This window comes from Labeo rohita, chromosome 13 (assembly GCF_022985175.1).
Source record: "Labeo rohita strain BAU-BD-2019 chromosome 13, IGBB_LRoh.1.0, whole genome shotgun sequence".
In the NCBI taxonomy this organism is placed as follows: Eukaryota; Metazoa; Chordata; class Actinopteri; order Cypriniformes; family Cyprinidae; genus Labeo; species Labeo rohita.
Window position 1 is genome coordinate 35,542,414 of NC_066881.1, and position 22,492 is coordinate 35,564,905.

At 35.7% G+C, this 22,492-nt stretch overlaps 1 protein-coding gene across 4 annotated transcripts; it reads left to right on the forward strand.

Moving 5' to 3' along the window:
- The first annotated feature begins 828 nt into the window (after positions 1-828).
- LOC127175365 (NLR family CARD domain-containing protein 3-like) lies at positions 829-22,294 on the forward strand. Of its 4 annotated transcripts, XM_051126397.1 has the most exons (10): positions 829-843; positions 1,079-1,172; positions 9,507-9,620; positions 9,905-10,012; positions 10,338-12,140; positions 13,738-13,908; positions 14,201-14,371; positions 20,065-20,235; positions 21,185-21,363; positions 21,718-22,294. In XM_051126397.1, exons 2-9 carry the CDS (start codon positions 1,123-1,125, stop codon positions 21,360-21,362), a joined length of 2,766 nt encoding a protein of 921 aa, XP_050982354.1. In that variant the 5' UTR covers positions 829-843; positions 1,079-1,122; the 3' UTR covers position 21,363; positions 21,718-22,294. The 4 variants fall into 4 exon arrangements, with proteins under 4 accessions (XP_050982354.1, XP_050982353.1, XP_050982355.1 ...); XM_051126396.1 differs by lacking the exon at positions 829-843 and having other exon boundaries at positions 890-1,172; XM_051126398.1 differs by lacking the exon at positions 829-843 and having other exon boundaries at positions 890-1,172; positions 13,738-13,766; positions 14,230-14,371.
- Positions 22,295-22,492: the final 198 nt, after the last annotated feature.

Sequence of the window (22,492 nt, forward strand, 5' to 3'; positions counted from 1 at the left end):
ATTGTGCACAAACTTCTTAAGCCAAGCAATGACCCGCAATACCTTCTTCAGTTTACTGTACTTCACTAAATCTTGTACAGGTTCCATTTCACTTTGGTCGCTGCTGATGCTGAGTTGCACAGTGATCTGCTGAACTTGTGCTTCATATTCTTTCAAATCTTTCTTACAGTAGCTACGAGCAGAAATGGGCCTTTTTTTATATCTGCTGTCAATACAATTGCATGCAATCTGAATTTTATTAATATGCTGAGCAGATCTGGATTCAGGTTAGGATCGGTAAGTAGACAGTCATTAGGTGATGGAGAGTCATTGTCATGTGATGAGGAGTCAAACTGAGTTTTGTTGTAACCTTGTCTGCACAGAGAACAGCATGATGATGCATGTAGTATTTCACAACAGTCGGAGATGACTCCTCCAGTGCGTCTTTGATACCCGATCCCTGCTCAAGGTAATCATTCATGAGTAAATTCTAGTTCAAATTCTAGTTGGGATGTAATCATTCTGAACTGTTTGCAGATATTTAAAAAAAAAAAAAAAAATGCACACATGCACTTTTATTGTATTGCTTATTATATCAAAAATGCAAAATGTTTCTTGTCTCATCACATTCAGTTAGAAATTACATAAATCGCGTAAATGATACCATATTTACAATTCAAAATTGCCATATTTGCGGGGAAAAAAGATAAATCATTGGAATTTGCGCTCTACTGCGGTGAACAGCAAAACCCGCCCACTTTCATTTGATTGGCCATCTCAATCATTGTGGCATTGACGAGCGTTGATACAGTACGTAGCGAGCAGTAGAGAATGCTTGTGACGTCACTGGCAGTGGACGTGCAGGTGAGTCGACGTTGCAGGTGACTTTCGCTTTCATATTTCTCCGGAAGGACGTGTTTTTTGAAATGTGTTTGATATCTTTATTTTTAAGCAAATTGAAGTGGTTTGCTGTGGTTCATTGTAGCATTTCTTTTCACATAAGTCGAACATTGTGTATTTGAGTGGAAGCCACCGTCGTTCTGCTGTTTCTCCGACTCTCAGGATCCGTTCACATGAATGGTTTGTTTGTTCCACCCAGAGTAAGTGTTGGAGATCTCACTCTTTTGTCTGTTCAGTTCCATCATGGATGACACACAAACACCCCGAGATGAAGATTCTTCTCCAGGATGCAGGTACTTTGAATACATACTATATTACCCCTAAGGGCAGAACCATAAAGAGACATAAAAAATGTGTTGGTAGTGGTATGTGATTCTGTTAGAACCACTGAGCTATATATAATGACTGGATCGCTCATTGCGTTCTAAACTGCCCTAAGGCAGTGAAGCCACCGGAAGTGTTCGATCCGCCATTTCGCTAGATGTAAACATACTGGTCTGGATACATTCTTGTTTCTTTTTTTCTTTTTTTTACTTTACACAAATATCACAAAAAAATACAACCAACATAACATTTTACTGGATGAAAATGTTACATTAGCACCTTTAAGATGTATTTGTATATGTGAAAAAAAAAACAGGAAGCGCTTCTGGACCAGTGTTGTTTACATGTAGCGAAATACCGACAGAGCACCACTGACGCACAGCTAAACCGATTTTAAGTGTATCAGTCACACAGGACTAGTTTTTATGATATGTGTATGTAAATTTAATTTTTACTTAAAATCTTATCTGCAGTGTTTATCGTCTTTTCGAGCAGGATAAGCGATGTTTTGAAATCGTTCAGGTGGGTGTGTCAGCTGCGCACTTGCCGACACTGTTCTGATCGAACACAAAATATATTTCTTAACGTAAGGAATTATGCAGGAAATAGTAAACATGAACATTAGGGGTGTAACGGTTCACAAAAATCACGGTTCGGTTCGATACGACACAGTGGTGTCACGGTTCGGTATGTTTTCGATACAGCAAAAATAAATAAAAAAAATTCCAGATAATTTCTTTGATTTTTTTTCACTTTTTTATTTATTAAAACATCAAAAAAGTATGATCTTGTTTTTTTCTTTTACTTTAAACGATGATGAAGCTATTCTTCACCCATCTTCTGGGGTTTCTTTTTAGCAGCATATAAAACAAAACCTCCTTTATAACCAAAACCAAAAAGCTCCTGATAAAAAAAAAATAATGTAATATTGTAGTAGTTATAAACTAATAGAAAGACGTCCAGCTGTCTGTTGTCAGAGCAATCGCTGGTGCTTCGGCCAACTGGTTCTCTATTTGGGCTTTTGTTTTTCTGTACAAAGCAGGAATTATTTAGCCGCTTTTCCACTATCGGGCCGAACCGTTCTCTTCGCTTAACCGTTCCGTTCTGTGCCGATCCGGGCCAGTCAGCACGGATACGGTTTCATTTTCCACTGTGGTGCCGATAACGGAACTCTTTGGAATGTAAATACAAATGCCTTAGTCGTTGCCTTGTTAACGCAATTGTAATATAAACAGAGAAATGATCAGATATTTCTGTTTTTGGGACTTCGTTAAATAACAAAAAAAGGACACAACTATAAACAACGCAAAAAATAAAATAAACAGAAGGCGACGACAGGTATAACGTTACCAACAAATGCTGAGGGGATATGCATGCCAACGGAGACAGACACAGAAGGTAAAACCTTTCTGAAAAATAACACATTTATTGACAGTATTAATGCATGAGCTATGAACGCAGCTTAACAGCAGTTTACTTGGCTGTTTGATCATACAGCGCGCTTTCGCTTAGCACACACATTCTATCAGTTGTCTAGTTGTCTAACCGGGCCGAGAACAGTTTGTAATCGTGCCGTGCCGTACCAGGCTCAGGTGGAAACACAACTGGAACCGGACCTGACCGTTATAAGAACCGTTCGGCACGATAGTGGAAAAGCGGCTATATTACACACTTTATTCTCTTTTATTTTTTTCAAATATAAAAGTATTTTTCTGAATCGTTCGGTTCGTAATGCGTACCGAACCGAAAGCCTCGTACCGAACGGTTCAATACAAATACGCGTATCGTTACACCCCTAATATATCTGGAATTAGTATCTGAAATTGATTCGAATATACAATAAATAATACAATACAAGCCTGTTATATTTATCTATGTTGTACTGAAATTCAAATCTTGGAAATAAAGCTTGATGTCTTTAAATCCGTATCAAATGTAATTAGTCAACGTTATTCCTCCAAGTTATGATGTGCATATTTTAATGTCCCTATCCAAGTGAGCAACATCTATTTTAAACTCTTCAAGATCGCGCAAATTCTATTATATTAATTGCCTTAAATTAGATTTATCTGACTATAACACTACCTGATTTTGCTCAATTTCGTCAATGAAAATAGTCTGAAACAAAGTCACAACTAAAGCCGCATCTTTGGCTGTGTTCCGTTTATGAATGAACGGGCGTTTTTAAACGAATCTGAGTCATTGATTCAATTACACATTCGTAAAGAGAGTCGCTTCATTCCTGAATAAATGATTCAGTGATAAAATCAGTCACTTAACTGCTGACAGTTTTAGTTTCATTTTTAAAGTTTAATTTTCATTTTATCTTTTTTAGTTATTTAAATCATTTTAAAATGTTATATTTAACATTTATCTCAACATGAATGTTATGTAGGCTGAATTAAACGTTTAAATCATTACCTGCTTCAGAATGATGTTAGTGAAATCATTGTTGAAACATGCATTTAGCCTGTAACGTTACGAAAAAAAACACTATAACAAAACAGCACAAACTATTATTAACTGTTTAAGGCAAATTATATATATATATAAGCATAAATCTTTCAGTTTTCAGAATGAGCATTTTTTCATTTGTAAACATCATGGTGAACGTCCGATGTTTATCATGTTCATGATGTTCGCTACTGTAATGTATATTTTTAATAAGCAGAGGGAATTCCCGACATTAAACAATAACCGTTTACATGCTTAGGACGTTTGCGTTGTGAGAATGTACAGTAAGACATCAGATAAGAAAACGCCGACTTGTTAGGTGATGTTTTCTCATTAAAGTCGTATTATTTCCTATTCATTCAACAGAGTGTTTGCAAGTGCTAGGGAATAGCAATATGGCGGCGCAGTGGCTTCACTTCTATGACGTCATGAGCAATCCAGTTCTCTATTATAGATCAGTGGTTAGAACCACTGATCTATATATATGACTGGATCGCTCATTGCGTTCTAAACTGCCGTCAGGCAGTGAAGCCACCGGAAGTGTTCGATCCGCCATCTTACTATGCCCTACCGACAGAGAGCACCATTGACTCACAGCGAAACCGCTGACCTAAAATCACCCGATTTTAAGTGTGTCAGTCACACAGGACTAGTTTTTATGATATGTGTATGTAAATTAATTTTTACTTAAAATCTTATCTGCAGTGTTTATCGTCTTTTCGAGCAGGATAAGCAATGTTTTGAAATCGTTCAGGTGGGTGTGTCAGCTGCGCACTTGCCGCCGTTTTGATCAGACACAAAAAATATTTCTTAACGTAAGGAATTATGCAGGAAATAGTAAACATGAACATATATCTGGAATTAGTATCTGAAATTGATTCGAATATACAATAAATAATACAAGCATGTTATATTGCTCTATGCTGTATTGAAATTAAAATCTTGGAAATAAAGCTTGATGTCTTTAAATCCGTACCAAATGTAATTAGTCAGCGTTATTTCTCCAAGTTATGATGTGCATATTTTAATGTCCCTAAGTGAGCAACATCTATTTTAAACTCTTAAAGATCGCGCAAATTCTATTATATTAAGTGCCTTAAATTACATTTATCTGACTATAACACCACCTGATTTTCCTCAGTTTCGTCAATAAAAATAGTCTGAAACAAAGTCACTACTAAGCCGCATCTCTATTCAAACACAGCTGTTCCGTTTATGAATGAACAGGCGTTTTTAAACGAATCTGAGTCATTGATTCAATTACCCATTCGTAAAGAGAGTGGCTTCATTCCTGAATAAATGATTCAGTGATAAAATCAGTGACTTAACTGACAGTTTTAGTTTCATTTTTAAAGTTTAATTTTCATTTTATCTTTTTAGTTATTTAAATCATTTTAAAATGTTATATTTAACATGTTTGCATTATTAACGTTTATTATTAACATTTATCTCAACATGAATGTTATGTAGGCTGAATTAAACGTTTAAATCATTAACTGCTTCAGAATGATGTTAACGAAATCATTGTTGAAACATGCATTTAGCCTGTAACGTTACGAATAAAAACACTATAACAAAACAGCACAAACAATTATTAACTGTGCAAGGCAAATTATATGTATACAAAGCATAAATCTTTTAGTTTTCAGAATGAGCATTTTGTCATTTGTAAACATGGTGAACGTCCGATGTTTATCATGTTCATGATGTTCGCTACTGCAATGTATATTTTTAATAAGCAGAGGGAATTCCCGACATTAAACAATAACCGTTTACATGCTTAGGACGTTTGCGTTGTGAGAATGTACAGTGAGACGTCAGATATGAAAACGCTGACTTGTTAGGTGATGTTTTCTCATTAAAGTCGTATTATTTGCTATTCATTCAATAGAACGTTTGCGAGTACTAGGGAATAGCAATATGGCGGCGTAGTGGCTTCACTTCTATGACGTCATGAGCTATCCAGTTCTCTATTATAGATCAGTGGTTAGAACACAAAAAATACAAATTTGTGATTTGTATTTGTTGGTTTGTTTTTTGTTTTGTTTTTTGTTTTTTTTTTTAACATGACTATATCCATTTATAATGTGTATCATATGTGATACACAAATTTTTAGGGCCTGTAAATTAACATGATTAAAGCTTTGACAACAAAACCTGTTGTATGCAATCTACTTCATGTCCTTTGATTGATAGTTCATGCTTTTTTTTTTTTTTTTATCAAGTGAAGTATTTTTGCTATGAAATCTTTCATGATTTTTATAGTCGCTAGGCCATTTTTAAAATGACTGCTCAGCCCCCCTAAAATTTTGCGATTGAAAATTTAATGTCCGATATGTTCCAGTGCATGTGCAATAAGGTTTGCATACTTAAGAAAATAGGGTTGTACCAGAAATGCAAACCGTAATTTTGTGTGTGTGTATATATGTGTGTGTGTATATATGTGTGTGTGTGTGTGTGTGTGTGTGTGTGTGTGTGTATATATATATATATATATATATATATATATATATATATATATATATATATATATATATATATATATATATATATATATATATATATATATATATATATATATATATATATATATATATATATATATATATATATATATATATATATAGGGGTATATATATATATATACTAGGGGTGTCGAGACACTTATCCCACGAGACGAGATGAGACACAAGACTGGGTTCAGGAGAACGAGACGAGACGAGATTTTTAAACTTTTCTTAAGAAATCCTCAATTATGAAATATATAGGGAAAATAGTCTTTTATTCAGCTGAAAAAGACAAAATGCAAAAAATTGAAGGTGCATTTTGAACTTTATGAAATTAAACTTCCATTTTAATGAATTATATGCAGTAATAAACATTTAAACAAGAGCTTCACGATTCTGAATAAATTGAGAATCCTAGTTGTTTTTAATAAATTGGAGACCATGATTCTCTCACTATTCTGGAGAAAAAAAGATTAGAAAACTAAACAAAATAACAATTTACTAGTGGTTCTGACAAAGTGTTCTTTGCTTAAGTCTTTGCTAAAAACATATATTCATTTAAAGAAAAAAAAAAAAAAAAAAAACATTCAATGAAGGAGTCAGTGTCTCACTTCATTAAGACTTGTTTGACCACTGAAATCTCCTGAATGAATGATTCAATGACATGTTTTAAATGGGCAGTTGTCACCACCTCCTATAAGTGTTATACTTTCGTTTTGATCGCTACTGTAGAAAATAAGTGTTTATACCCAAACTATAAACTTTTATCCCACTACTTCTATTATTTAAATGTCTGTAACACAGAAATAATGATTATAATGTCTTTGAAAAGACTGTTTGTGTTGCTCTTTCTGCGTTCACATTTACCCCGACCCTCTGATTTATTAACATGGGCTGGGACAAACGTTCCACTGACACTCGTGATGTGAAACAGTGGTAACAGACATAGCTAAATCTTTGTCATTCAGGAATAAGATCGCGTGGGTGTTTGAATGGACACCTCAATATTTTAAGGATTAATAGTGCAGCACTAATGTAAACACTGCAAAATGTTTTGCAAAGATAGTCACGAGATCTCGCGAGATCCAACTGGTCCCCCGATGTGTCTCGCGAGATCTCGTCCCACGAGTTAAATAACATCCCTAATATATATATATATATATATATATACACACACACACACACACATGTCTGGTTTATTATCCTTGTGGGGACTCTCCATAGGCGCAATGGTTTGTATACTGTCCACACTGTATTTTCTATCCCCTTACCCTAACCCTACCCCTAAACCTAACCCTTACAGAAAACTTTCTGCATTTTTACTTTCTCAAAAAAACTCATTCTGTATGATTTATAAGCTTTTGTACCCATGGGGACCACAAGCCGGTCCCCACAATGTCAAAAATTTCAGGTTTTACTATCCTGGGGATAGTACACACACTGGGGGCTGAGCCCCCTAAAATGAAAATCCTAGAATCGTCCATGTGTAATGACTTTTGTATTGTTAGTAATAATTCAAGATGCACATGTGCTAACACATGCAAACTGTATTTTGTACATTTTTATACATAAGTTGGCATGTGTTTTTGTTGAGTATTTTATTTAATAGATTTCAAATTTTCCACTGTAGCACAAGTGCGATATAGTTTCGCATATTCATAACACAAGAAATATCGTAGTATTGTGCTACAGCGCACATTCTATCAGTTGCAGTTGTGGCACATCCACCTCAATATACTGTACAAAATACGTTCACATCAAACGTTAACTCAGCAGTAGAGTTACACTCGCGGGACACTGAACTTATTCGCAATCACAAAAGGGCATTATTTGCATCTGCTTTTAAGCCTTGCCGGTTAAACATTTAATTCACGTGCTGTTCTGACTTGCGCTTTTTCTGAGCGCCTACCTGAAGTGCACGCACACACCTGTCGAACAGCGCCTGATCACTGGGCTAAGTTGTCTTCCGCGTCTGAATGATTTCTTATCTAATAGGCTACTGTTAAAAATGCACAAGGTTTACATATAAACATGAAAGTAAACAGATGAGAGAGAAACAGATTCGTATTGCTCTTAAAGCCACATAAAACATGGTGCCGCTTGTCATTAAAGGAGTAGTTCACCCAAAAATAAAATTAATTATTGTCACTGTCGTTATTTACTCACTCACATGTTGTCCCAAACCTGTATTAATTTATTTCTTGTGCTGAACACAAAAGAAGATATTTTTGTGTGTAACTAAACAGTAGCTGGTCCACATTTAATAGTAGAGGGGAAAATACTATGGGAGTTGACAGCAACTGTAGGTGAACTTTTAATAAAACAAAAAACAAACAAAAACAAAAAACAGAAAAAAAAAATCACTCACTGCTTATGACTGATGAACTAAAAAATATAGATGTATATAGTGTATTTTCATCTTCACCCACTTTGGCCTAAATGTCTGCCATTCTTTTTTTTTTATTTTATATTTTTTTTATCTTGAAAGACTTTTTATTTATTTATTTATTTATTTTAGAATAGAGAAATTAGTAGTAATTAGAAAAGCCAACATGACAAAGAATCATGCCAAAATCATGAATCCTGATATTCGTGGAAAAAAAAAAAAGTCATACAATATTTTTTCCCATATCGCCACCCCTAACTTGTGCTACAACTGTTTGGCCTGTGCTACAAAACTTTTGATCTTTATAGCACCAGTGCTATGTGCAAAAAAAAAAAAAAAAGTTAATGTACAGCCCTGTCTAAAAGGGTGACGTATCCACTGAGATACACACATTTACAGGCAGATTATGAAAAATTTAAAAATTCAATTCATAACTACATGAACATTATAAGCTAACACTTAACAACAACTTTTTAAATATGTAAATATTCTGCAAATTTTGTAAATATGTCAAATACATCAACCTTGATAAGAGGGTGAGTATTTTCTCACAACAATGTATGAACAAAGTCACCGGATCAAAATATTCACAACAAACACCTTTTCAATGTTTTTTTTTTTTTTAAGTTAAAAATAGAATTGTGTTTACAATAATAAGAACACAGAAGCTCCTCATGATGTGACTTTTTTTTTCTTTTATGATGAATGTCATTATCATCTGTTCAGCAGAAAAGATCAGAGCCAGAGCTGTGTGTCATATTTATATTATGTTTTTGTTTTATATTAGATATTCATATTATTATGGTATTCGTATTAGTTATTATGGCAGAGAGTCTATGAAAGAACTTTAGTTTATGGTTTATGTATCAACAGATTAAAAATTAAAAATCATATTTTTAAAAAAGAAAATCAAAAGTTAATAGAAATACAGCAATTCAAATGTTTCTTTCTTACAGTTTAGTTGATCAGAAGAGATCAGAACCAGAGCCCAGCTGTGTGTCTGTGAGAAGTGACCATTCTTTGCATCGTCCGCTTAATTTTAAGAGTTATGGCAAAAGGTTTAACCTATAGTAAGTATTATTTTTTATGATCCTTTATTAAATTGAATGTCAACATTCCATTTGTTTAGCAAAAGAGATCAGATCTAGAGCTGTCATAATTATATGGTGTTTTTGTTTTATATTAGTTATTCATGTTTTCATGATATTCATATTAGTTATTATGGCAGAGAGTCTATGAAAGAGCTTTAGTTTATGGTTTCTGTATCAACATGGTAAGGATGAAAAGATCATATATTTTTAAAAAAAACAAACGTTAATAGAAATCCAGCAATTCAAAGGATTCTTTCTTATAGTTCAGTCAAAAGATCAGAACCAGAGCCCAGCTGTGTGTCTGTGAGGAGTGACCATTCTTTGCGCCGTCCACTTAATTCTAAAAGTGATGGCAGAAGGTTTAACCTCAAGTAAGTATTAAATTTTTTGTAAAAGATATGATTATGGTTGATATGATATATAGATATTTTAAATTAGCTTTCATAGTTATAAGGCACTATAATAAATAAACATGAGCAGAAGTCTGGCTAGGAAATGCAGTAATAGTAATAACAATGAGGAGATATAGAGCACAGACTATAGTTATTTATTTATTTAGATTTATTTAAATGGTATTTAATTTTTATGTTAATTTTGTATGTTGACGGTCTCATAACACAGAAAACAAAAAAGACATTTTGCTTTATATGTTTACCTCTGTAGCTCATGTAATAATGTTTTATTTTAATTTTCCAGTCATGAAGTCCTCAACATGTTCAGATCAAACCTGATGAAGAAGTTTGAGCGTCTGTATGAGGGAACAGCGACGCAGGGAAACCCAACACTCCTGAATGAGATCTACACAGAGCTCTACATCACAGAGAGTGAGAGTGGAGAGATCAGTAATGAGCATGAGGTGAGACAGATTGAGACACAATCCAGGAGAACAGCAACAGAGGACACAGCCATCAAATGCAATGACATCTTTAGACCTTTACCTGGACAAGACAAAGCCATCAGAACTGTGCTGACAAAGGGAGTCGCTGGCATTGGAAAAACAGTCTCTGTGCAGAAGTTCATCCTGGACTGGGCTGAAGGGAAAGAGAATCAGGACGTCCAGCTCATATTTCCACTTCCTTTCAGAGAAATTAACTTGACGAAGGACAAAAAACTAAGTCTTTCAGATCTTCTTCATGTCTTTTTCCCTGAAACTAAAGAAATGGAAATATCCAGTGATGAATATAAAGTGTTGTTCATCTTTGATGGTCTGGATGAGTGTCGTCTGTCTCTGGACTTTAAGAGCAATGTGAGGTTGTGTGATGTAAATGAATCAGCCTCAGTGGACGTGCTGCTGATGAACCTCATTGTGGGGAATCTGCTTCCCTCTGCTCTCATCTGGATCACCTCCAGACCAGCAGCAGCTGATCTCGTCCCCTCTGAGTGTGTCCATCGAGTGACAGAGGTACGAGGCTTCAATGAGCCACAGAAGGAGGAATACTTCAGGAAGAGAATCAGTGATCAGAGTCTGGCCGACAGGATCATCTCACACCTGAAGTCGTCAAGGAGCCTCTACATCATGTGCCACATCCCAGTGTTCTGCTGGATCTCAGCCGCTGTTCTAGAGAAGATGTTGAGTCGAGCAGAGAGTGGAGAGATTCCCAAGACTCTCACTCAAATGTACACACACTTCCTGATCCTTCAGACAAACATCAAACGTGAGAAGGACTATGAGAAGAAGGTGACAGATGAAGACATGATCCTCAAACTGGGGAAAGTGGCTTTTCAGCAGCTTGTGAAAGGCAACCTGATCTTCTATGAGGAAGACCTGAGAGAGTGTGGCATTGATGTGACAGAAGCATCAGTGTACTCAGGATTGTGCACTCAGATCTTCAGAGAGGAGTTTGGCTTGTATCAGGGGAAAGTCTTCTGCTTTGTTCATCTGAGCATTCAGGAACATCTAGCAGCTCTATATGTGCACCTCTCCTGGACAAACCACAACAGAAATGTGTTTGACCAAATCATCAAACAGAGTTTACGGTCTAAGGAAGAGTTTCAGCTTGGTTCATCAGAACATGTTTCATTATCTGATCTGCATCAGAGAGCTGTGGATGAGGCTCTACAGAGTAAAAATGGACATCTGGATCTTTTCCTGAGGTTCTTTCTGGGTTTGTCAGTGGAGTCTCATCAGATTCTCCTACAACGAATAATGACACTGAAAAGAAGCAGATCTGACAGCAATGAGAAAACAGTCGAGTACATCAAGAAGAAGATCAGGACCATTGACTCTCCAGAGAAATCCATCAATCTCTTCCACTGTCTGAATGAACTGGGTGATCGTTCAATAGTGGAGGAAATACAACAGTATCTGAAATCTGGAAATTTAAGTGAAGTCAAACTCTCTTCATCTCAGTGGTCAGCTGTAGTTTTTGTGTTGTTGACATCAGAAGAGGAGCTGAATGAGTTTCGTCTTGATAAATTTGTTAAAGAAAAGAATAATCTTGAAAATAACAAAGTTCTTCAGAAGTTGCTTCCTGTGATTAAAGAATCCAGATCAGTTCAGTAAGTATCAATGAGAACAATCACTTCACTGGTAAAACATTAAAGGGGTCATCGGATGCCCAATTTCCACAAGTTGATATGATTCTTTAGGGTCTTAATGAAAAGTCTCTAATATACTTTGATTAAAAATTCTCAGTGGTTTTGTAAAACAACACCCTTTTTACCTTGTCAAAATGAGTTCTGCAAAAATCATCTCATTCTAAGGGGTTGTTCCTTTAAATGCAAATGAGCTCTGCTCGCCCCGCCCCTCTCTTCTCTCTGAGGAATGACGAGCTTATTTACTTTAGACGCGTTTAGCCACTAAACTTCCTAACTACCATGTTATAAGGAAAGACGATTGCAAAGATTTATAAAAAACACTTGTAAACACTTGTGCTGTAAGTGAAGCTGGATCATGAATGATTCGTGTGAACATGAACGGATATATGTAGATCGGGAGGTGCATTCCATTCACAAACAAATGTAATCTACTGCATCTTCAGCGGCTCAGATGTCGGGAGTAAATGACGACCACTATGTTCATTATTACATCCAGCAACACAACACCTCAATCGCTCAATCAGAGATATTCTTGTCTAACTTACATCCCTGCTCCGGCATCAAAACATGGAAAGTTACTGGACTGTTACAGCTGATCTGAGGTAAGACGCTCATGTCAATCAACTATGGTGGGAGCGGCCTCTCTATGTGTCGATTTGAAAAAGGGGATATTATTTTTACAGATTAATTAAAAACCACTGCATGGATTTTTATCATTATAGGGTAGATTTGTACATACACTGCCAACACACATTAATGTTCAAACAACATGAAAAAGTGAAGTTTGCATCTGATGACCCCTTTAAGAAAATCAAACTTAAAAGCTCATAAATCTTAAGTGCTGATTATTTTACTGTTTGGCATTTTAATGTGTTTTCAATACAGTGACATTGTAAATGATTTCTTCAGGCATTCAAACAAAGTCAGAGAAGTTGTATATAAATTATTCAGGCTTTGCAGTTAAAAATATTAAAATTAACATAAAGAAGGAATCAAAATATTTCTCATCTGGTATAAAAGACCAAGCAGAAATCGAGAGCAACCAAACAAGTAAAGAAGCAGCTCATATATACAACAGCTCAAATCTCCTAAAATCTGATGCATCAGTTAATGGAGCAAAACAGCAGCATACTTGAACACACACTTTTGAAGACAACAGTTGAAATCTACAAGATAGTTACTAATTATACATTTTTGTTGTTTATATTTTTTGAGCTTTAACATTTTTCAGAAGGCATTTGGAATCACAAGAGCTAAACTCAAACTTATATTAAAACACATGAACCTTCTACCTGTTCACAGTCCAGCATGTGGATTATTTTTAACATGTTAAACCAGTTTAATCCAGTCTTTCAATTTCTGTGTGTGTATATTTGCCCATGAAACTTGGGTAATTTGACATAAAGAAATGCATGTGCACTTTTTTTTCACATGGTATGTATTAGTTTAATTATGTTGGAAATGTAAGTTGTTGTTCATTGCAACAAGTTGATTGATTGATTAATTTTTGATAGCTGTTTGATAATGTTTCACATGTGTGATTTTCATTTCTCTACAGGTTGTTTAATTGTGGTGTCACAGATGAAGGTTTTGCTGCTCTGGTTTCAGCTCTGAGATCAAACCCCTCACACCTGAGAGAACTGAATCTGTCGTGGAATAAACTAGGAGATTCAGTGAAGCTGCTTTCTGATGTACTACAGAATCCTCACTGTAAACTGGAGAAACTGCGGTAAGATCATATATGACTCACGTGCTAAGTAGTGAATAGTGTCATCACATTGCATAAGACTGACATTATGCCTAAACGAAGTAAAGAGATAAGAGAAGTAGTGCATATAATAAATATTATTTATCCTGCTTGAATAAGACTTTTGTTGTTCTGTGATATTTCACACCTCAGTCCAGTGGACCCAACAAACATACTGATTTGTGCTTTAAGTTTGTACTTTATCTTTAATATTGATTCACAGCTAAACTGATCTGATCTGAGAGAGTGAAGAGTGTGTCATTGTTCTCTACAGGTTGAGTTATTGTGGCGTCACAGATGAAGGTTGTGCTGCTCTGGCTTCAGCTCTGAGATCAAACCCCTCACACCTGAGACAACTGAGCCTGTCGTGGAATGAACTAGGAGATTCAGTGAAGCTGCTTTCTGATGTACTACAGAATCCTCACTGTAAACTGGAGAAACTGGGGTAAGATCATATATGACACACTGTAAAGTAAACTGTATGTGAAGTGCAAAATAAATTAAAATTTTGAAAACAACATTACAAATCCAAAAACAAAACAACAAATTTAAACACAATGGCAAATCTAAACACAAAGTTGGAAAACACAATGACAAGTGTCAAAATGGAAAAAGTAAATATTGTTTGCAAAAGGAATACTACTTTTCTGACTGTCAATCAAGATATACAGAAAGTTAAAGAAATAATTATGTGACCAACTTTATTTCTTTTAGATGTGTGGACTTCTGTGTTCCCTTTAACCTTTTTTTTTTTTTTTTTTTTCCCAGTAGAAAAAACTTTTAGATAAATTATCTGTACACATGCACATCCATCAGATAAAATGACAAAAGAACACAGTCACATACTGTAAGTGGGAGAGTAAGGACAGTGGGTTTAGCTTTGGACACCAACTTGAGTACAAGCTCAGAGATGTGTTTATTTTAACCTGTGTGCAACCTTATGGACATTTTTGACTTTTCAGTTTTGATTTGTTGAGTTTTTGTTTTTAGTATTTTGCCTGTGTTAATGCCAACTGCAAAAATGTGCATTTTTACTGGAATTTAATATTTTGCCCTCATTTCTTTTAATAAATCCATTTTACACTAGGTACAAAAAATAGTTTCTCACAGGACCTTAAGGACAAAAATGTCCACATTAAAAGGCTTTCATTCTGTTGGAAAGGTTTCCAAATTAAAATATTTTACTATATATTTTTTTTTTACTAGATGGTGCCATTTTTTTCAAGTTTGGCATATAAAGCAAATACTCGCTTTATTCCTGTTTTCTGCTTATGCATATTATACAACCCCAAATCAGAAAAAGTTGGGACAGTATGGAAAACACAAATAAAAAAATAAAGTAGTGATTTCTAAATTTACTTTGACTTGTATTTCATTGCAGACAATACAACAGCACATTATTTAATGTGTTTTTTTTCTCAAAATAAACACGAATGCCAGTTTTGGTTCTTGCAACACATTTCAAAAAAAGTTGGAACAGTAAAGCATTTACCACTTTGTAATGTTGCCATTCCTTTTCACAACACTTAAAAGACATTTAGGGACTGAAGACAACAAGTGATGAAGTGTTTCAGGTGTAATTTTGTTCCATTCTTCCTGCAAACAAGTCTTAAGGTGGGCAACAGTACGGGGTCTTCGTTGTCGCATTTTGCGCTTCAAAATGATCCTTTTCTTCTTTGGTCCGGAGCACACTGCGTACATTTCTCCCAAAAAATACCTGAAATACTGATTCAACTGACCACAGTACACGTTTCCACTGTGTGATGGTCCATCCCAGATGCCTCCGAGCCCAGAGAAGTCGACGGCGCTTCTGGACACTGTTAACATAGGGCTTCCTTTTGGCACAGTACAGTTTAAACTGGCATTTGTGGATGTAACTACGTATTGTGGTACTTGACAAAGGTTTGCCAAAGTAGTCCTGAGCCCATGTGGTGATACCCCTTATAGATGAATGACGATTCTTGATGCAGTGCCGCCTGAGGGATCGGAGATCACTGTTGTTCAGCTTAGGCTTGCGGCCTTGTCCTTTACACACTGAAATTCCTCCAGATTCCTTGAATCTTTTGATTATGTTATGCACTGTTGAAGGTGAAATATCCAAATGTCTTCCTATCTTTCTTTGATGAACATTGTTTTTAAACATTTCAATAATTTTCTCACGTATTTGTTGGCAAACTGGCGATCCTCGGCCCATCTTTGCTCCTAAAGGGCTACACCTTTCTTGGATGCTGCTTTTGTTCCAGATCATAATTATAATCACCTGTTGACATGACCTGTTTGAAATCACATCATTTAACCGATTTACCAGATTACTAGCCCTAAATTGCTCCTGTCCCAACCTTTTTGGAATGTGTTGCAGGTCAGAATGACAGGAAAGGACGTATATTTATAAATGAAATGAAGTTGACCACACAAAACATGACACATTTTGTGTTCATATTGTCTGCAATGAAATACAAGTCAAAGTAAATTTAGAAATCACTACTTTCTTTTTTTATTTGCGTTTTCCATACTGTCCCAACTTTTTCTGATTTGGGGTTGTAGAGTCAGTTGGGTAAATTATGTAGCTATAATTGTGTGGGTGTGTTGGTATGGATGTCAGAGTGTGGTTTGTGTGTGTGTCCTAAATAAAACATTTTGTGTGTTTGTGTGTGCGCACCTGTAATGTTTGAGAGAGAGAAATACTGCGAATCACAAATCCCACTGCTGTGTATGCCAGTGGAGCTTTGCTGAAATCTAATGGGAAAAGTTTGATACTCCACCCAAACAAAATCTTACTAAAAGTTCATTTTTTGAGATATCAAATTTGGAGCACAACTTTAGATTTATTTGTTTTTGTATCTCTTTTTTTTTTTTTTTTTTTTTTTTTAGTTCAAATTGTTGTATAAAATATATATTTTATAAAAATGTTTCTCATCAATAATTTTCATAAACTTAAACCTCTATAACATTGTTTTTGGTTTCAGGAACTTGGTTTGGTTTTGGTTTCTACAACTTTTTTAACTTCAACAATAATCCAAAGGTCTTCTTTAAAATAAAAACAAACTTAAGTCTGTACTTCCAGGCTTCAAATTTTTATGAGAGTTTTCTGACATGGGCATTTTTGTCCACTATGAACCTATGTGTAACTTTTTTTAAATTGAAGTGCAAGGGTTAAACAAAAATGTCCAAAAGAAATAGAAAAAAAAGTGTCTGACAGGTATTTAATAGTGGGAATAAAGTGCCTAATATTTATTTAATTGTCCTAATTGATCAGTCATGTGCAGCTCATATTTTCTCCATTCTCAAAACCGTGACTCTCTTCATGGAGCTTCACAGGTTAAACATGGTTAGGGTTAGGAGTAGGTGTAGGAGTGGGCTTAAGTGAAAGCTACAAGTAGGGTCCCAATAAGGCTGCATTTACTATAATAAATATAATCATAAACAATGAATGTGTTATTACATGGGGTGACAGGGTGGCTCTGCTTTGTCCTTGCTTTGTTCCCGAGCCAGGAGGCCTTTCTCAGCCTTATGTGGGTTTCCTCTACAATCCAAAAACATGCAGCAGGTGAATTAGACAGTATAAATGTCCCACAGGTGTGAATGTTTGTGTGTGTCTGTTTGTGAGTCCTGTGATGGACTGGTCATCCGTTCAGGGAGTCCCTCACCTGTGACCTGAGACACTGGGATAGACTCCAGCCCCCCACAAACCTGCAGAGGATAAAGCGAATTGGAAAATTGATGGATGTTAATATGTAATGTTTTGTATTGGACTGCAATATACAAACAATCTGTCAGTGCAGGTGATCTCAGATTTTACTATCCACTGGTGATGAAGGAGAAACCTGTAAACAGTTTTGTGTTCTGTGACATTTTAGACCTCAGTCCAATGTAGAGGGTGACACGGGAGTGGATTTTCAAATCTCTCCCGTCCCACTCCCACAAAAAAAAATCCCATCCCATCCCAATCCCACGAAAAAACTGGGAAAAAATCCCGTCCCGTCCCAATCCCGGAAGAATGACTCCCATTCCCTCCCACTCCCGTATTATGTTTTTTTTTTTTTTTTTTTTTTTTTTTGGCTAGAATCTGCCAGTTACAGTAAAGAATACATTACAGATCACAGTATGCCCGTAACTTTTTTTTTTTTTTTTTTACATTAGTTGAATAAAAATGCAAAATTTTATTATTATTATTATTATTATTATTGAACTGAAAGCCATCTTAAACAAATGCACAGTGTGCATTGCACGCACATTAAATTTCACGTAAATCATTCATGCAGACACACGTTTCCTATTTGAATTGGTCCATTTGAAAGTAGACATTTCCTCTATAGATATATTTTTCATGTCTCTAAAGCAAGTATACACGGAGTTTCGAAGTGACGCGCTCAAGTTCACAGAGACAGACGGCAGAAAGCTCGTCCTTTTTGCTTTAATTTGTTTACAAAAGCGCAACGTTTCCTTGTTTTTCTGAGTGCACACAAATAAACGTTGAGTCTTTACAAATTCGAAAGATGCCTATTACTCTTATCTGTATGACCAAAAATGACGGTATTTTAAGAGCAAGTGACCGCACCGGCGCCTCTGTCATGCAGCACCGCGCTACTATTCAGCTACATACTCCGTCTGCAGTGCGTATGCAGTCCGTGTGCGTTACGTATGCGGTGCAGAAGCAGGAAGTGGTCATTGTGCTTTCACACAGGACACGTTTGCAGTGCGCTACTGACGCCGGTTCACCTACACATAAATAGCGTAATGTTACAGTCATTACGCTTATATATAATGATAGTTGCTGAAGCAAGTGTAAGTACACGTAAACATGGCACTTAAGAAATAAAGATTTGAAAACTTACCATTCACACCAATAGCCGAAGAAACGGTTTCCCATGCCCTTTCCTTCGCAATCAAATCTTTGTACAACGAATTCTGCGGGTTGTACAGAATTCTGTATTTTTCCACCTCCACAATTTGACGAGTGTCGTCCATGTCACCTTGTTTTGAGTAGTTGTAGTTCCGCCACCTGATTGGCTGATGCGATTAAACTCCCTCTCTTCCTCCAACGATATAAAAAGTAATTTTTGTAGGGAAAAAACATATCTGATCGCATTATGCAAGTTTTATAGAAGTACTGTGCTCATTTATGTATTTTCCTTTTTTTATTTCTTTATTTCTTTATTGGATTTATTTTTCTAATTTACTGTGTACAAAGTATCACTCATTAATTGTGCGTAAATTATGAATTTATTACAATTTAATGCCAATCCATGTTCATTTTGCCCACAAACAATCTGCTGTTCCGGATTCCAGCACAGCAAAAATAGACTCTGTGCCGAAACGATCGCTGCACTGCTGCAAACGCACCGCATCTGGAACGCACTGCCGGACAGCAACCGCGTGCAGTGTGAACGCTCTGATCCGTTAACATGGGTGCGGAAAAAAAAATACGCAACGCATACGCACTGCAGACGGAGTATGTGTGAAACAGGCACACTGACACTTCAATAGCGCACATTTTTCTAGGTTAACATTAGATTGAGCGGCCATGTAAACTTGCTACTACATACATCTTTCAGATGAAAAGCAATATGGTCGATGAATGATAGGTGAGCATTTGGATGTCCTGCTGTATTACCAGTCGTTAACGATCCGTCCGTCATGAACTCACTTGCTTAACCAGCCACACCATAGCATACAGAAGGAGAGAATAAAGAGACGGGTCAACTAGAATTAAGTTCAAAATTACAATATACAGTAGTCAACATTTGAAGTGGATCAAAAAAGTTCATCAAAGCTGTCCTAAGACAAGAATGGGTATTGTTTTGGTCTTAGGACAACTTTGATGAAAGGTTTTGATCCACTTCAAATGTTGACTACTATATATATAAAAGGTATATTTGTCTGTAAAGTTGGGTTTCATAGCGTTACGATTCCCGGTCCCGCCCACTCCCGCTGACATTTTTTCCTGTCCCAATCCCGTGATTATTAGTGATTTTGTTTCCCATCCCGCGGGATTCCCCGAAAAAATGTCAGCCTCTAGTCCAATGATCCATCAAACATTGATTTGTGCTCTAAGTTTGTGCTTTATCTTTAATAATGGATTCACAGCTAAACTGATCTGATCTGAGAGAGTGAAGAGTGTGTCATTGTTCTCTACAGGTTGATTGATTGTGGCGTCACAGATGAAGGTTTTGCTGCTCTGGTTTCAGCTCTGAGATCAAACCCCTCACACCTGAGACAACTGAATCTGTCTGTGAATAAACTAGGAGATTCAGTGAAGCTGCTTTCTGATGTACTACAGAATCCTCACTGTAAACTGGAGAAACTGTGGTAAGATCCTCTGTAAAACATCCTTTAATGTGAATTCTAAGAATAAATCAGCAATGTTCAGTAAACACAAAATTTCAGCAGAAATTGCTCTGATTAAGTTCATTTCATTCATTTCCATTACATCACATGACCTGCTGCTCCTGGAGCTTTGCTTGTGATAGTTTGATCAATAATGAACTTTCAGATAATGTGTAAAATAGTAATCCAGAGCCTCTGTGACTTACTGCAGAGGATGAATATCCCAGAGTTTTATATTTGAACAGACAAGAGTCTGAATGTGTTTAGTTTTAACTCAATACTAAAGTGATCAATGAGTGAATGAAAGTTTAATCAATTCAGTTTTCTGCATTATCATTGATATAAAAAACAATCAGTATTTTTGTTTTATTTCTATATTTATTTGTTGCTCTATCATCATTTTCATGTTCCTTTAATATTGGGGATTAGCAAATTTGGTCCTGGAGCCAGAATAAAAGTTCACATGACATGATCTCAGTGCATGTGTAGGCAAGAGTTCTGACTTTATACATTAAAACCTTAAGAATCTTTATTGAGTTCAACAGATGAGACCAAACATGACACAATGATTAAGTGTTTGATCACAAGAGTTAATAAATGAGATGTAATGGGGAACATGTGGCTCCTGTGAAGCAAATGTCTCCCTGTAGGTGTTTATTAGAGGTGTGCGTGACTGTTTCTCCAGACAGATCCGTCCTTATATCACTATGAAACAATATCTCACATTCAGCTCTGTGTGTCTGTTCAGTCCTGAAGCACATGACAGTTTCAAACAGCACCATTGAGCATCAACATGCATAAATCTCATTCTATCAGCAGCAGTTTGTGGCAATGCTTGTCATTATATCTCCTCTCCTGCTCTGAGACCAGAGTCAATAACAAACTACAGACACTTCAACTACAATTCACACTGTGTCATTGTTCTCTACAGGTTGAGTGATTGTAGTGTCACAGGTAAAGGTTGTGCTGCTCTGGCTTCAGCTCTGAGATCAAACCCCTCACACCTGAGACGACTGGGTCTGTTTGGGAATAAACTAGTATATTTTAGTAGGAAGTTACTCTCTGATCTGAAGAATGATCCACATTATAAACTGGAGACGTCATACTAGTGTAAGTGTTTGTTTATTTAAAGTTTCTAAATTGATTAACAGACCTCCTGTGTGTGTAATTGGAGAATATAAAATAATAATTCAGCTCCACTTTAGTCTCTGTAATTTAAACTTTTTAATTCTGTCATGTGACTGATTTATGAATATATATGAATATTTTAATTTCCTAGAGTGTCTGTAAGCATTGATAGTTGTTGATCACTTGTTGATCATCCAGTTATTAATTTATGATCAGTTTTTCATTTTTTGACTGTAATATGAATATATTGTGTTTTTCTGAAATGGATCTGCTGATGCGATGTGACAGCAGTAATGTCTCATATTCATATGTGTCTGTCTGTGTGTTTTATTGTAGGAATCTCAGTATTTAGACGTCATTCCAGTTTCCTCAGGACCAGGATTTCTCAGGATGTTCCCAATGCTCAATAACCAATTATTGACTTAACTCACAAAATTAGAATGTTAAATTAGATTTTAAATTAAATTGAAATGGATAAGTTTATGTGACCAAAACATTTGTATTTGTGCAGATTTTGAGAACTTTTTCACTAGTGTGTGTAGCTTAATGTAAAACGTTGTCATGAATTTGCTGTACTCCCATTTGTAAAAGACAAATTCATTGTTTTATACAGATAACAGAAAATAGGTTTAGGTTTAGAATGACAGAAAGACTTGTCTGATGCAGTCTAGAGATGACAGACTGAAGATGTGTGATATAATATCACATCCTTTTATTGCCAAACTTTATAGAGACTATGAAGAGTCAGTACCCATACAAAACTCACATAAGCACTGGCAGTTTAATATTTACTTAATACGTACTTAAATGTATAATTACACTGTAACAGAGACAAATTAAAATAAAGTGTAACCAAGTTGTTATTTAAAAAAAAAAAAATCTTGTCTAAAGGTTCAATAAACTATTTCATTTAAAAAATGTTTTTCTGATTAGACTTTACAGAATCCAAAAAGATGATTAACCTGGCAACAGAGGTCAATTTAAGTAGAATATTTGATCTGACTGTTCTACTCTATTCTTTTTCTCTTGATATCTGAACCCCTGAAATACTCTCTAAACCTTATGCAATAACAAAGGCAGTTTGACTGCTTGTACTGTCTGTCCACTTTGT